The 17,904-nt window shown below is 43.4% G+C and overlaps 1 protein-coding gene across 1 annotated transcript in view; it reads right to left on the bottom strand.

Moving 5' to 3' along the window:
* CCDC14 (coiled-coil domain containing 14) overlaps positions 1-17,904 on the bottom strand; it is a 172,560-nt gene that overhangs the window by 55,865 nt on the left and 98,791 nt on the right. Inside the window, 2 exon segments of the mRNA XM_033945697.1 lie at positions 10,003-10,144; positions 15,158-15,171. Of these exon segments, the coding sequence (XP_033801588.1) occupies positions 10,003-10,144; positions 15,158-15,171 (156 nt within the window).

Genomic DNA, 17,904 nt, shown 5'->3' with positions numbered 1-17,904 from the left:
GCACTGAAAACCCAGACTCAAAAATACTCTTCAATATTGTAAGAAAAACTCACAGACACCAAACCTTTCCTAGCTACTCAAGGAAACCAATCTCCTTCAGCTCACCAATTAGCAGACTACTTCAAGCACAAAATCACCAATATCAGATCCACATTCAACAATTAATTAACCCTCCTCGATGAGATTATAACAACACCAACAATAGATGAAGCCTTAGTAGCTGACAGAACGTGGACTAACTTCCCCAAAATACAATGGAACGACATGACTCGACTATACAACAAATATAGTAAAACTTCTTGTGACCTAAACAGCTGCCCATCGTACCTGCTAACAACCGCATCCATCAAGTTCAAAGCTAACCTCATGAACTGGCTACAATCCACGCTCACAGATGGTCACTTCCCACCAGAACTAGGCGAGATTATTATCACCCCCATACCGAAAGATCCCAAAGCTCCAAACAATAATCCAGCCAACCACAGACCCATCGCATCAATCCCATTATATATCAAACTACAAGAAGGTCTTGTAGCACAATACCTCACCAACTACTTAGAAGACCACAACATACTACACCCATCACAATCAGGTTTCAGAAAAAAACCACAGCACAGAGACACTACTTGTATCTCTAATGGATATAGCACACCAACACCTCAGCAAAGGGAACAGGATACTACTTATCCAACTAGATCTTTCAGCAGCTTTCGACCTAGTGGATCACAACATACTACTCCAGATACTAGACGCCATAGGGATCACAGGTTTGGTACTCAACTGGTTCCAAGGCTTTCTAAAAACTAGAACTTATAAAGTAAAGACAAAAGACCACATATCTGACCCTTGGTCAAACCCCTGTGGAGTACCACAAGGATCTCCATTATCACCCATACTTTTCAACCTCTACGTATCCTCACTGGGCACCACTCTAGACTCCCTAAATATAGTCTCATTCAGCTACGCAGACGACATAACAATCCTTCTCCCCTTCAATACCCAAGACCCCAACTCATCAGGACGACTGAAAATAACTCTGGAAACGGTAGAAACATGGATGACCAACCACAAACTGAAACTGAACACGGATAAAACCAAATTCCTGCTGCTAGAAAAAGACAAAGAACCTACCTTAACTGATCTGACGACAAATGCAATCACATACCCAATACAGCCAGCACTCAAAATCCTGGGAGTAACAATAGACAGGAGATGCACAATGCAGACTCATACTAACAAAACCATCCAAAAAGCCTTCTACACCATGCGCAACCTGCGAAAAATAAGAAAATTCTTTGACAAAATTCAATACAGGGATCTTAGTCCAATCACTTGTACTAGGACTTGTAGACTACTGCAACAGCCTTTATCTACCCTGCCCCGCTTACATGACCAAACAATTACAGACAGTACAGAACACAGCACTCAGACTTATCTACTCGCTAGGAAAATACGATCACATCACTAATGCCTATCTCGACTCACACTGGCTACCGATACAAGCAAGAACTCAATTCAAACTATACTGTTTATTATTCAAAGCACTAAACGGAACAGCACCTCTCTACCTAAACAGCCGCCTAACCCGAAACCTCTCAACTAGAGTAAGGAGAACCCAGACTCCATTCACCTACCCCTCACTCAAAGGCACAAAACGCAAAAAGCTATATGACAACCTACTTGCTACACAGGCCGCGAAAATTGACCCCACCATATCCAAGCTGCTGACCACAACTACGGACTACAAAGCGTTTCGAAAAGATATAAAAACCATACTATTCAAAAAACACATCCCAATATTATAATCTACCATCATCTTCTCTCCCTTCATAACCTACTGCAACTCACAACCAACTGCAACTTCGTCCCCATAGGCAACATCTAATCTAGCTGCATCGGGCGTAAAGCCAATTCATATCTAGAAACACAGTCCCCCCAAATACCGAAAAAATCAGATATAGCAACCTAGGAACAGACGATTTTGGTAACATAAGATTATGCGTTGTAATATTATGTAAATTAACATAAGGTTATGCGTTGTAATATAACATAAGGTTATGCTTTGTAATATCATGTAATGTAAGTTATGCAATGTACTGGAATAATAAGGTAAAATAACATAAAATAACTCTACGTAAAGTCTTGTAAAGTTATGTAAGATAAATTATGTAAGATAAATTATGTAAACTTAATGCAAGTTATGCAAGCACGGTAAGGATAATGTAAAGTAACACAAAGTAACTCCACGTAAAGTTATGTAAAGTTATGTACGTAAAGTTATGTAAAGTTATGTACGAAAAGTTAAGTAAAGTTAGGTTTGCAAAGTTTGTAAAGTTATACAAATAATTGTATTGTCATCGCCTGGAAATGTCCAGCCATATTCTAATGTAATCCGCTTAGAACCGCAAGGCACAAGCGGAATAGAAATCACTAATGTAATGTAATGTAATGTAACTTGTTGTAACATGCAAAAATGAATAAAGAATTTAAAACAATAGTGAGTAAACTCATGGAAAAGTTGATTAAGAACAGATTGGACACATTTCTGGATGATGACAGATTAAGATATCCCCACCAGCATGCTTTACAAAGGGAAGGTCCTGTCAGTCCAATCTGATAAGCTTCTTTGACTGGGTAACGAAAAAAATAGATGGGGGTGAGTCCCTGGACATCGTCTATTTAGACTTCAGCAAGGCTTTTGATAGTGTTCCACAACATAGGTTATTGAGCAAGATGAACTCGTTGGGACTAGGAAAAACACTTGACAGCGTCGGTAGAAGACTGGCTAAGCGGCAGACTTCAGAGAGTAATGGTAAACAGCACTCCCTCAAAACGTCGAGAGTGACCAGTGGAGTACCGCAGGGCTTGGTCCTGGGCCCGATGCTATTCAATATCTTTGTAAGGGATCTGACTCAGGGACTTCGAGGCAAAATTACATTGTTTGCCGATGACGCCAAACTATGCAACACTGAGGGCAGGGCAACTGAACCTGACAGCGCAAACAGGCCGAACACTATGGAACAGGACCTGCTTTTATTGGAACAATGGTCCAGTGCTTGGCAACTAAACTTTAAATGCCAAAAAATGTAAAGTAATGCACCTTGGGAGCGGAAATCCATGCAGAACATACACCTTGAACGGGGAAAACTTATCAAGAACTACTGCAGAAAGGGACCTGAGTGTTCTCATCAGGGAAGATATGAAAGCTGCCAATCAGGTGGAGAAAGCTTCAGTAAAGGCCAGACAAATGCTGGGTTGCATCAGAAGGAGCTTTATCAGCCGAAAGCCTGTAGTCACACTACCACTGTACAAAGCCATGGTGAGACCTCATCTGGAGTACTGTGTCCAGTTTTGGAGGCCGCATTATCAAAAGGATGTGAAGAGGATGGAGTCCATCCAGAGAATGGCCACTAGGATGGTATCAGGACTTAAGGACATCCCATATGAAGAACGTCTGACCAGGCTACACTTGTATTCTCTCAAGAAGCGTAGAGAAAGGGGGGACATGATAGAAACATTCAAATACATCACGGGACGTATTGAGGTGGAGAAAGAAATCTTTTTTAAAGGGTCCCACGGAGACAAGAGGACATCCGCTAAAAACTCAAGGGGGGGAGGTTTCATGGTGACACCAGGAAGTACTTCTTCACCGAGCGGGTGATCAATGGAACAGTCTTCCATGCCAGGTGGTCGAGGCCAATAGCAACTTCAAGAAGCGATGGGACAAACAGGTAGGGGTACCACAGAGCTACGCTTAAAAGATGGATACCCCAGGGAGGGAGGGTTAGTTTTGAGTGGCAGACATGTTTGGGCCGACGGCCCTTATCTGCCGTCATACTCTATGTTTCTCTATAAAGGGAACTGGGGAAGATGGTGTGGAAAGGAAAGACGCTGAAGGGAAATGGGGAAGAGAGAGTAGGGAGAAGACGCTGAAGGGAACTGGGGAAGGGAGAGAGGGAGGTAAGGTGGGGAGGAACAGATGCTGAAGGGAAATGGAGAAGAGAGAGATTCTAGACTAGGGGGGGGGAGCAGAGGGAAGAAGATGGGTGCAAGACCATTTGGGGGGGGTGGGGGAGTGGAGGGAGAGATGGAAGGGAGAGGCACAGTAACAGAGCATATGGAAGAGACAGAGAAGGCAGACAGTATACAGACCCCCAAAACATCAAGATGACACAGATATGGAACTAATTGGAGATATAGAGAATATCACCTTGCGGGGGGACACAGTATTGGTAGGTGACTTCAACATGCCTGATGTGGATTGGGTCACACTTTCCTCTGCTTCCGGCTTGCTTCCACTCTTTGAATGGAGCAAGACTCAGGCAACTGGTATTTGAACCAACAAGGGATCAGGCAATTCTGGACCTGGTACTTACCAATGGAGAAAGTAATCACGGAGGTACTCGGTTGGTGAAACTTTGGCCTCCAGTGACCACAATATGATATGGTTCAATCTCAAGAAAGGTTTCAACGAAATCTACCACACTGACCAAGGTACCTCAAATTCAAGGACACAAACTTCCAAGACATGGAGACTTCGTTCACCAGGCACTACAAAGCCAAGCAGACAACCGACAGCGTGGAAGATATGTGGTCAACTTGAAAGCCATCATACAGGAAGCAACAAAACCGCTATGTTAAATCAGTAAGTAAAGGGAATAGGAACAAGCCACAGTGTTCTCTACGGAGATCTCGGACCTCAAAGAGAAGAAAAAAGCATTCATCTCTTACAAAACAATCAGGGGCACAGGACTCTAGAGTAGAATATCTGGCCAAGTCAAGAGCCATCAAAGCAGCAGTTAGGGAGGCCAAAATTCCGCATGGAGGAGTCTCTAGCAAAGAACATCCAGAAAAGGAGATAAATCTTTCTTCAAGTATATCAGTGACAGAAATAAGAACTCGGGCGGGATAGTACGTTTCAAAAACCAGACGGAGACTATGTGGAGAAGGACTCGGAAAAGCCCAACTGTTAAATAAATACTTCTGCTCAGTCTTCACCCGCGGAGGCGCCGGGTATCGGCCCTCAGCCACAGACAAGGGCTAAATCAGTTGACCCGTTAGTAATTTCAAGTTTACACCCAGCAGCGTCTACTGCGAGCTGTCAAAAATCAAGGTCAACAAGGCAATGGGGCCTGACAACCTACATCCTAGGGTGCTCAGGGAGTTGGGTGATGTCTTGGCGGAACCGCTATCCGCGCTCTTCAATCTCTCCCTTAGTACAGGTAACGTCCCGATGGACTGGAAGACGGCTAGCGTCATTCCACTCCACAAGAAAGGCTCCAGGATGGAGATGGCAAACTACAGACCAGTGAGTCTCACATCAATAGTGAGCAAACTAATGGAAACCCTAATCAAACGCCAATTGGATAAGATCATGGACGAGGAGAACCTACAGGATCCCCGCCAACATGGATTTACTAAAGGGAGATCCTGCCAATCAAACCTATCAGCTTCTTTGACTGGGTGACGAGGAAGCTGGATGCTGGTGAGTCCCTGGACATCGTCTACCTGGATTTCAGCAAAGCATTTGATAGCATACCACACCGCAGGTTGCTGAGCAAGATGAGTTCTTTAGGCTTGGGCGACACTTTGACCAAATGGGTTGGGAACTGGCTTGGAGGTAGGCTTCAGAGGGTAGTGGTGAATGGCACCCCCTCCGAAATGTCAGAGGTGATAAGTGGAGTGCCACAGGGCTCCGTCCTGGGCCCGATCTTGTTCAACATCTATATAAGAGACTTGACAGAAAGGCTCCGAGGTAGAATAACATTATTCGCCGATGATGCCAAACTAAGCAATGTAGTGAGCAAAAGCACAACAGACAAAAATTCAATGGCAGACGATATGATGCATGACCTACTTCTACTGGAGCGCTGGTCTAGGTCCTGGCAACTCAGTTACAATGCCAAAAAATGCAAAGTCATGCACCTGGGAAGCCGAAATCCATGCAAGGTTTACACCCTAAATGGCGAGATCCTGACAAGAACTGAAGCAGAAAGACTTAGGGGTGATTGTCAGGGAAGACATGAAGTCTGCAAACCAAGTGGAGCAAGCTTCTTCCAAAGCAAGGCAAATCATAGGTTGCATACGCAGGAGTTTCGTCAGCTGTAAACCTGAAGTCATTATGCCACTGTATAGATCCATGGTGAGACCGCACCTGGAGTACTGTGTGCAATTCTGGAGGCCGCATTACCGCAAGGATGTGCTGAGACTGGAATCGGTCCAGAGAATGGCCACCAGGATGGTCTCAGGACTCAAGGAGCTCCCATATGAGGAGCGGTTAGGGAAGTTTCAGCTCTACTCACTCGAGGAACGTAGAGAGAGGGGAGATATGATCGAGACATTCAAGTATCTCACGGGCCGCATCGAGGTGGAGGAAGATATCTTCTTTTTCAAAGGTCCTGCGGCAACAAGGGGCATCCGTGGAAAATCAGGGGCGGGAAACTGCACGGTGACACTAGGAAGTTCTTCTTCACTGAAAGGGTGGTTGATCGCTGGTATAGTCTTCCACTTCAGGTTATTGAGGCCAGCAGCGTGCCAGATTTCAAGGCCAGTTGGGATAGACATGTGGGATCTATCCGCAAAGATAGATAGGGAGGGTCATTAGAGTGGGCAGACTTGATGGGTCGTGGCCCTTATCTGCCGTCTACTTTTATGTTTCTATGTGGATGGAAGGAAATCAATGAGAAGATGAGGAAAGCAGAAACCAGACAACAAAGGTAGAAAAAAAATTTCTATTTATTTTCTTTTTTTTTGCTTTAGGATAAAGTAATATATTAGTTGTGTTGATAAAACATTTGTAAACAAAGTCCTGCCAGCTGAACATCTATTTCTCTAGTTCAGCATCCGGAACTTTGATTTATAAAATGACAATTGTACCGAATATTGTTTCTTTTTATACTTTAATAAAATAAGTTCAGTATAAAACTATTCCGAGGCTTATGTGGATAGGATCAGATGGTTTGCGGGGCGGGGACCGAGCTAGTGGGGATAGAACGAGGACTGAGCTTGCGTGGATGAGGCGGAGAAGGGAACAAAGTTTTTCCCCATGTCATTTTCTAATATCATCTCACCACAGTATGTTGTACTAAGTGTAAGGTTTCTGTTTTTGAACGGAACACTTATAAAAAGAGTACTATAGTAATATAAATTGTAACTGGTGAATATTTAACTGATTTCAGGGTTTGCTTTTCCAAAAAAGGACCAAGGCCTTTAAAAATGTCATTTGCTAAAAAAGCCTAAATACTATAATATGTATCTCCCAAGTTAAAAGAATTAATTATCATTCCTGGCACATATTTCAACTTCCATTCCCTAGGAGACTCCCTTTTTCTAATTGGTATGCTGCAGCCTCTTTCTCTCCTTTGGATTGCACTTAGTCACAGTCTGATGATGCAAAATTAACCCAACTGGTCCACTGAGAAGACACGCTGGCAACCTTCCTGATTGGCTCCCTACACCTATATTAATCTTGGTGTTCTTGTTCTACCTTGCCTTTTGGTAGATTCCTGAATGCTCTACTACTTTGCTGCTCTTTGATATCAGACTGCCTTTTTTCTGGTGCCCAAATTTGGGCATCATTTACTGAATCTAGTCTCATTTGCCTACCATCATTTGCCCTTCAGCCTTCTCAGGAGCTTGATTCTATTTTCCTTTTTTTTATTTTTTAAAATTTTTATTTATAAATTTTTGCATTCTTACAATATTTGAATTGCACATATTATCTTCAATTAATACATGAAAATTGTGATTACAAATAATTTATCTTATCACATAAAATATAACCCTCCCCTTTTTCATTTCTTAATTCCATATAATATTCTATTTTCCTTGAAATGGCAAGCAAAAATTATAAAAACAACCCAGGGTATTTCATTCCAGCCTACATCCTGAGTATGTAGGTCCAAATCCCATACTGCTCCTTGTGACTTTGGCAAGTAACTTAATTCCCTATTGCCCCAGTTATTCAGAGTAGTGAAGACGCAGTAGGATTGCGAAGATCTGCAGCGTAAAATAAACACACTTGAGAAGTGGGCCGACACATGGCAAATGAGGTTCTTTTTTTTTTTATATTATTTTTTATTTTCAAATTTTACAGAAAGTGTACAACATATTAAAATACAATTGATGAATATACAATAACACTTTTATCTAATACATTATGTTCTAAATATTTTTTTATCCCCTCTCCCCTCCCCCTACCCTTCTATTACTTTTCATTCATACATTACTTATTATATAATATATTATAACATATTATATAGAGATTATTTTCATTACCCCCCCTCTATGTGTGACATAATAAAGATATTTAAAAGAAGAAAAGAAGAAGAAAAATCCTACTATTTATTCATTACAATATTTTGTCAATGGCCCCCATATTTTTATAAATTTAATATATGTCCCTCTTTGTATTGCTATTGCTCTTTCCATTTTGAATATATGACATATTGTGTTCCACCAAAATGTATAATTTAGGTTATTATAATTCTTCCAATTGTTGGTTATATGCTGAATGGCAACCCCTGTCATGATTAATAAAAGCTTGTTATTTTCTGGTGAAATTTGACTTTTTTTTCTCATCATCATTCCAAATAACACTGTATCATATGATATTGCTATATAATTTTCCATCAATTTATTAATTTGTGGCCAAATTGAATTCCAAAAACTTTTAATGTAGGGACAATGATACAGTAAGTGATCTAACGTCCCTGGTTCCAGATTACAGTGCCAGCATTTATTTGACTTAGAACTGTCTAATTTTTGCAAACGTGTAGGGGTCCAAAAAGCTCTATGTAATAAAAAGAACCAAGTTTGTCTCATAGATGCTGACACTGTACATCCCATTCTCCAAGACCAAATTAGTGGCCATTGAGATGCATTAATTTGATGCTTAATCTCAATGCTCCAAATATCTCTTAGACCATTTTTGGTTTTTTTATTCAAATATCCAGATATTAATTTATACCACAATGCGGCTTGATGTCCTAGGAAGTCTGCTTGAAAACATAAGAACTTTAAACTATATTGATTATTCAATGTTTTCACGTGGATAAGTGCAAGGTGATGCATGTCAGTAACAAAAATCTTTTATACGAATACAGGATGTCTGGGGTGTTACTTGGAGAGACCCTCCCCCCCCCCCAGGAAAGAGACTTGGGAGTGCTAGTCGATAGGTCAATGAAGCCATCTGCACAATGCGTGGCGGCAGCGAAAAGGGTGAATAGGATGCTAGGAATGATTAAGAAGGGGATCATGAACAAATCGGAGAAGGTTGTCATACCGCTGTACCGGGCCATGATATGCCTTCACCTGGAATATTGCATCCAGCACTGGTCACCGTACATGAAAAAGGACACGATACTACTCGAAAGGGTCCAGAAAAGAGCAAGTAAATGGTTAAGGGGCTGGAGGAGTTGCCGTACAGCGAGAGATTAGAGAAACTGGGCCTCTTCTCTCTTGAAAAGAGGAGACTGAGAGGGGACATGATCGAAACATTCAAGTAACTGAAGGGAATAGACTTAGTATATAAAGACAGGTTGTTCACCCTCTCCAAGGTAGACAGAACAAGAGGGCACTCTCTGAAGTTAAAAGGGGATAGATTCTGTACAAATGTAAGGAAGTTCTCTTCTTCACCCAGAGAGTGGTGGAAAACTGGAACGCTCTTCTGGAGGCTGTTATAGGGGAAAACACCCTCCAGGGTTTCAAGACAAAGTTAGATAAGTTCCTGCTGAACTGGAACGTATGCAGGTAGGGCTGGTCTCAGTTAGGGCACTGGTCTTTGACCTAGGGGGCTGCTGCGGGAGCGGACTGCTGGGCACAATGGACCACTGGTCTGACCCAGCAGCGGCAATTCTTATGTTGGTACATTAAGTGTGAGCTTACCAGGACAGATAGGGAAAATGCTTGAATACATGAGTGTAAACCCACTTAGGCTATAAGTGGTATACAAATACTAATAAATAATAATACACTATTTTATCAGGAGTTTTATTTACTGACCTGCGCAATTGTACATTTTCACTTCTGAGAGGCTGCATAGCAAGTGCTACTTCAGCTTGTATATTTGCACTTTCCACTACCATAGGAAGCAAAGAGACACACTCTTCCAACTCAGATATCAGTCTCAGAATTTCTCTATCACCTAGAGGTCACAAAAGAGAAAAATATCAGTGCTTGTGATATACAGAACTATTCAAATTTGCATTTTTTAATTTCAAGTATTTATTAACTACTTCAATATCCTGACTGCCCAAATGGCATAATTAACACAAAGTCTAAAAATAGAGAGAGTATAACCAGAAAACAGGCTAAGCACATTAGGAATTGTATCAATAGAGACTTAAATTTCAAATAGTGTGTGTGTGTGTGTGTGTGTGGGGGGGGGGGGGGGGGGTTAGATATCCCGACTTCAGGAGAACTGAATAATATTCTATATATACACTTCTCCCTCAATATTCGCAGGTTTGGTACTTGTGACTATTTGCAATTTTTTTATCCCTCTGCCGGACCTCGCAACAACTTATATTTTAAAAACGCCACAACTTACTTAGGGCCAACTCTGATCCACACCCACCTCCCTCCCACTTTCTGGAATCCTCCACAACCTACTTAGGGCTGACTCCGACCCATCCCTATCTCCCAGACCCTTCCAGTACTTTGTAAAGTCTTGTGGTCTAGTGGCAAGGCAGGGTAGGAGCGATCTTCTACGCTCCTGCCCTGTGCAGAGCCAGGAACAAAAGTGGCTGCCTTGAGTTCCCGCTATTTGAAACTTGTGCAATATCTATTGATATAATTGCTAATGTGCTTAGCCTGTTTTCTGGTTATACTCTACATATTTTTGAGGCTTTGCTAGTAAGATTATATAATTTATTCCTTTTTATAACTTTAGTGTGACTATAATTAACACAAAACATAAAAAACATTCTATTAACCAAAACCCCAACCCGTTGCTGGCAGAGGAAAGGTGGGCAGGAAGGAAAGGCTCCCTTCCCACCCCACAAAGTCTTGAAGGGAATGAGGAGGTTTCTGCTTCTCAGAAACTGCAGCAGAAGAAAAAAACAAGTGTGTGCAAGAGGGTCACCATTCCCATCAAAGATATCAGGACTGTGGAACTTGATGCTTCAGCACAGGGAAAAACAGAAGCAGCTCCAGCTATCCCTCTGGGGCTGTTTCTAATCTACCACAGGAAGATAGTTGGAAATAGTCCATCACAACAGGAACAGACAGAGTCAGCAGCGTTTGCCGGCAGGCATTCCTGGCCATGTGGCTGTCGCGTGCAGGCCTGCCCTGCTTCTCAGGCCACCTCTGGCCCTGGGCTTTAGTGAGGCCCTTTAGAACAGTGTTAAGATTCCATGACGGGAAAGGATGCCTTAGTAGATACCTCAACTGGGGTGCCTCTCATAGGAATCTGGTCACATCTTACCACATTGTGCCCAGAAGCATGAAAGGCTAGCCACCTGCACCTTGAAGGAAGCCACTGCAAGGCCTTTTTTCAGCCTAGCCTGTAGGAAAACAAGGATAACCAGAATGGGAGTAAGAGTTGCTCCACCCGGTCCCTTTCATAACACTGTTGAAAAGCCTTCCAAGCTTTGGCATAGGCTGCCATAGTAGAAGGCTTCTTAGCCCACAGTAGAGTGGCAATAACCATGTCTGAATATCCCTTACAGACTAGGACTGTGTGCTCAAGAGCCATGGGGATTGGTCCCTGACTAAGGAGTCCGCAATGAAGAGGGAGCTTAAGACTCCTGTCCTGCTAGGTTTGCATCCCATAGACGGCAAAGCCAGTCTTGGGCCTCTAAAATCACTAGTCCTGAATGAGTTGAATTCCTGTGGATGACCCAGCTTATCATGGTCCAAGGTGGGAAGATACAAAGAAGACCTTGGCTGGGCCAGGGCTGTACCAACATATCCAACCCTAAGCTTCCATGTTCTTCCCTTTGACCAAAGAAGTGTTTCACTTTTGAGTTTTTTGCAGAAGCCCTTTGGGATAGAGACCATTCTTCTGGGTCCAGGAACTGCCGACTGAAAAAGTTGGCCTGGACATTTTCCACTCCGGTCACGAGGGCAGCAGAAAGAGCCTGCAGATGGACTTCCGCCCACCAGAAGAGCATCTGAGCTTCCAGATCTAAGGGAGTGCTTCTGCTGCCTCCTTCTCGGTTCACATATGCTACTGCTGTGGTGTTGTCAGAAAACACTCTTACAGAAGATCTTTTCTAGAGCTTTCAACGCTAGCCAAATGGCTTGGAGCTCCAGACGGTTTATGGACTACCCCTTCTGATGGCGAGTTCACTGGCCCTGAATTGAGCGGTCCCCGCAATGGGCTTCCCAGCCGACGAGGATTGCATCAGTCGTGAGAGTCAACCACTCCATGATTCAGAGAGGCATGCCCTTCGACAAGGAGTTTTCCTGAAGCAACCAGTGTAAGCTGTTTCTCACTGTCCCTGTCCATGGGAGCTGCATCTGAAGAGAATCCCTCTGAAAGGACCACTGAGACAGAAGAGCATCCTGGAGAGGCTGCATGTGCACCCTGGCTCAGGGAACAACCTTCAGAGAGGCAACCATGGAGCCCAATACCTGAAGGTAATGCCAAGCAGTAAAAAAACAACATCTCTAAAAGAGACAAGATTTGTTGCTTGAGCTTGTTTGCGTGGCTCGGGAAGAAAAACGTGGTCCTGAGCTGTCAAAATGAATGCCCAGATAGTCTAAAACTCCGGGTCGGTTCCAAATAGCTCTTCTTGAACTTGATTATCCAGCCTAACCGCTGGAGTAAATCCAACACCTGTCACACTGCTAGCTCACACTATCATTTGGATGGAGCTCTAATTAGTCAATCGTCTAGATTAGGGGTATACGTGGATCCCCATCTTTCGAAGATGAGCTGCAACTAACACCATAACCTTGGTGAAAGTGCAGGGGGCTGTTGCCAATCTGAACGGGACAGCCACAAACTGGAAATGTTCCTGAAGTACATAGACCCTGATATTTCCTGTGGCTGGAAAGATGGAATATGCAGATATGCTTCTGTCAGATCTAGAGTCCAGAAACTCCCCTGGAGCCACTGTCGCAATGACTGAACGGGCCATTTTCATGTGGAAATATGGGATCCTTTCTTGGGCACAATTAATTATTTGAAGTATCTACCTAGGCCCGATTTGTCGTCGGAGATAGGTTCTATGGCTTGGACCTTGGCATCTTTTTCCAGCCGTCCAACTGGAGAATCAAAGAACAAATCCAGAGGAGGATGTTAAAACTCAATCTTGTGACCCACTCAGATAGATGTCCAGCGCCCACTGGATCGAGGAAATTTTCTCCCACTCTCTCTGAAACGCTGACAGCCTCCCTCCAATATGTGGAGGTGCAGCCACCAACTTGGCTTCATTGGGATTTTTTAGAGGGCGGTTGATGTGAGACCCTGAGGGCTGCTGGCATCTGGGATTGCTAAATTGCTGCCTGTAACCTTGGAAGGATCTCTGGGTACAGAAACTCAGGTTGTACTGGTGAGAATGGCGAGAGGGAGGAAAATTACCTCTACTCTCTCCTGGGAGTTGGTGCGGCCTGTTCTCTGGCAGAGACTTAGGGCTGCGATCCATCACACTGGCCATAAGGTCATCTAAGGCCCTTATCGAAAAGCATTTGCCTCTTAAAGGGCAGTCTGCTTAAGGTTGCCTTGTATGCTGAGTCACCCACCCACTGCCGGATCCAGAGTATTCTGCGAGCAGAGACTGCATACACCGATATCTTGCTCATGACCTTGATAAGGTTATATAGGGTGTCTGCCATGTAATCCACCCATTCTAGCAGAAGCTAGAGGGCTCCCGTCTCAATCTAGTGTGGCAAGCACAAGCAGCAAAAGCTGCCACTGCTGCTTTGATTCCCAGAGTTAGAGCTTCAAATTGTTTCTTCAAAACCATGTTCACTTTGCGATCTTGTGCATCCGTCAAGAAAACTCCTCCCTCATCTGGAGGGCCATGTGTTTGGTGACCTGAGGCACAGCAGAGTCCAACTTCGGCTGATTAAACAGCTGCTGGAAGTCTTGTGCCTTGGGATAGAGTATGGACATGGCTATAGTGATCCTTAAGGACCCTTCCAGGGCTTCCCACTGCTCCATAACTAGGGCAGTAATGTCCGGATGCACTGGGGAAGTGGAGGGCTGAGCCTTCAGCTTCAAATCCTTAATAGCATCCGATATAAAATGATGGACAGAGACCGACTTGAAGAGGTGTTGGATCAAAGGGTTATCCCTCCTGGTCAAGTGCCAGAGAGGCATCTTGGCTACTGGACCCAAATGGGAAACCGGAGTCTTCCAGGACTATCTCTGAGTCCTCAGATAAAAGTGGCATGAAGTTTGATCTCCAGTCCGGCTCTGAATGATCACTGAAGCTGGGGGCCGGCTTGTTTATTTGAGAAGCAATCACAGGAAAAGAGGATGCTCCCTGGACTAATGGCGGTGTGCCCATAGGCTACGCTACCGGTCCTGGTCTTGTTAAAAACACTCTCCATATGAGATTTACAAATTCTGAGAAGCCTTATGTGAGGGAGATAAATGAACCCTGCAGAACTTCCAAATGGGCTTTTGTGGGTTCCCACGGACTCCATGTGTCTGCACTTTGTGAAATTTGGGCTTCGGATGGACATTTTACCCCTTTCTCAGACCCACAGCAGTTCCCGTCCATGGAGGACATAGATGGTGATAAGCTTGAGGCCCCTGTCCCTTCCTTGCATGCACTGTGGCATGCTGAACATGGACGCTCCTCCACCGGCCATCTAGTGCAAATTTCATATGAGATTGTGTTAAAACACTGAGACAATCCCTGTCAATTTTTGTAAAAATCGAGTTTTGAGGCAGATAGAGGCTTCAGAAAAAAAGATTGTTTAAAATCCAAGATGGCCGCTGCCAGAAAAATCACACCATTGATAAATCATGCAGATACTTTTTTGAAAAATAAAAACCACTGAAACAGGGGTTTTGGAGGTGGGAGACCTGACCCCAGAAACACACACCCCTCCCCCACCCGATTTTCCCATAGGACATAATGGGGCTTACAGTTGTGCACAGTGCCTGCCTGTCAGCTTTCTCTGCAGCTGGAAGATGGAAAGAACTTTTGGCCTTAGAAACTTCCAACAGCAACTCCAAACCAGGAAATCTTCAGGTTGCCAGTTGGACTGACCCTTTCTGAGACCTCTACCTCCATGAAAACTCAAAATGAACCCAGGGGGGAGGGAGGGGGAGATTTACAGAGCTGGCTACCCGATACCCCAAGGGTTCTTACTCAGAGCGCCCACTGCCTGAGCTCAAGCCACTAAAAAATTTAGAAAGCGAGCTGGCTCTCAGGGCAATGGATCCCGAGCCCTGAAGTAGCATATAGCAGTTTGGCCCTATAGGTCCTCCCAAAGTTTTGCCTTGCGAGCTGCAGTCTGGTTCCGCAGAACCTGTGCCCTTTCCCAGGCAGAGAATCCCCAAATATGGGGTTTCAGGACACCAAGGCCTCAGAAAAAATGAACTTAAAGCTGAAAATAAGAAAAATAGCAGGGCAGATCAGAAACACCAATCCAGATGCCAACAATCGTGGTCAATCACCACGCATAGAATTTTAAAATGTCACTCAAAGCAATTCAAAGCTGCATTGTTCCTGCACTGGTAACCAATGAAACTGCCCCACTCTCTCCATACATAACGACTTGTCTAACAAGTTTTCAGCTACTTTAAGTTTCCTTAACAAAACATTCATCAAACCCACACACAAAACCTTACATTCATTACCACTCCTGCAAACCTATTATTCTTTGGGATATTGCTAGGTACAGTACTTGTGACCTGGGTTGGCCATTGCTATAAAACAGAATACTGGGCTTGATGGACCTTCGATCTACCCCAGCATGGAAACTGTTATGTTGTTATATTCAAACGAGGCCTCAATTTACACACCACATTCAACTTACCATAAAATTGATATAATCCAACCAGAACTTGCTTCTATCCCACCCCCAACATCTTCAAACAATCTACCACAGGAAAATACTCCCCATTCACCTGTAGCCTGTGTCCCAGAGACAACCACCTGGCATCTCAAAAGCAAAAGCCTATCAATTTAGCAACATTCTAGACCATATCACTAGCCCTTAACCACAACTCCACCTTCTCCATACAATCTGCTAACATTTCTTTGCTTCTTGGCTCCATCATCAACTACCGGTAACAGCTGTACATCATTACCATATACATAAAAAGTCAATCCACAATTTTGTATAATTTTCCACAAAGGTGACATACGAGGTCTGACAATTAATTTTGCAAACTTGCCTCCATGCGCTTACGTTGGCAGCACTCTACAAACACTGTAAGGTTTCATAACTTAGTATATCAGTGTCTCACTGTCGTGTTCATGTCGACGTGTGGTGGTATGCTGAATGGCGTTCCATTATTGTTGTTGCGTGTTTGTGTGTGCTGTCACAAGAATGTCAAAGCTTGAATTAGAGCAGCGAACAAACATTAAATTTCTTCTTAAACTTGGCAAGAATGGAAGGGAAATCAGGGACAGGTTAGTCCAAGTTTATGGTGATAATGCCATGAAGAAAACGGCAGTGCACAAATGGATTAAACACCTTTCTGAGGGGAGAGAAAGAGTCACTGATGAAAAGGTCAGGGCAGTCAGTAACTAGCAGAACTGACAAAAACATTGCAAAAATTTGTGTCAAAATTGTCTGCTGACTTAGAGAAGCATAGCAGACCAAGTAAACATCAATAGAGAAAGAGTTAGGAAAATCTTAAGTGAAAATCTTGGTATGAGAAAGGTGTGTGCAAAAATGGTTCCAAAGGAGCTCACTGATGAACAAAAGCAAAGAAGAGTCAAAGTTTACCAAGACCTTTTGGAGAAGCAAGACAATGTTTTGGGCCATGTTATCAATGGTGATGAAACATAGGCATACCAATACAACCCTGAAACAAAGCGTCAAAGTGTCAAAGTCAGCCAATTCTCCATGACCAAAAAAGTTCCACCAATCCAAATCAAAAGTCAAAACCTCTTTTGATATCAGAGGGATTGTTCATTATGAATTTGTAACAACTGGACAAACAGTTAAGCACATAGGGTCAAGCATATAGGGAAGGGGGAATGGATTGGGGACTTTTATACTGCCTTTTTGTGACTTTGACATTCAAAGCGGTAGGCATTGGAGGATTAAGTGATTTGCCCAGAGTCGCAAGGAGCAGCACTGGGATTTGATCTCACAGCCTCTGGATGCAGAGGCAGCAGCTTTACCAATGAGCCACACCTTCCCCAAGTTTACTATTTGGAAGTGCTGAAAAGGCTGCGTGAAAAAGTTAGATGGCTCTTGGATCATGATAATGCACCAGCTCACACGGAACTGTCCGTGAGGGAATTTTTAGCCAGAAAACAAATAACTGTATCGGAACACCCTCCCCATTCACCTGATCTGGCCTCCAATGACTTTTTTCTGTACCTGAAAATAAACGAAATATTGAAAGGAGGACATTTTGATGATATTCAGGATATCAAAAGTAATAAGACGATAGCTCTGATGGGCATTCCAGAAAAAAAGTTCCAAAATTGTTTTGAAGGGTGGACTAGGTGCTGGCGTCGGTGAATAGCTTCTCAAGGGGAATACTTCGAAAGTGACCGTGGTATTATTCAGCAATGAGATATGTAGCACTTTTTCTAGAATGAGTTCGCGAACTTAATTGTTAGACCTCGCATAAATGCTAAACAAATGTAATAAAAGGGAACCTTCAGTTTTATGGCAATCTAAACCTGCTATACACCAAATTAGGTGACTTCTCTTAATAAAGACAGTTGTTAACTCAAAATAAATGAAATGCACTCTAGTTGGCTCCTACAAATAGACTTACTTATAACTGGAGACAGATATTTCAGTTAATAACTA

The sequence above is a fragment of the Geotrypetes seraphini genome, chromosome 5, assembly GCF_902459505.1.
Source record: "Geotrypetes seraphini chromosome 5, aGeoSer1.1, whole genome shotgun sequence".
NCBI classification, from domain to species: Eukaryota; Metazoa; Chordata; class Amphibia; order Gymnophiona; family Dermophiidae; genus Geotrypetes; species Geotrypetes seraphini.
Note: the sequence above shows the minus strand (reverse complement) of the source record. Positions and strands in the feature narration are given on the sequence as shown.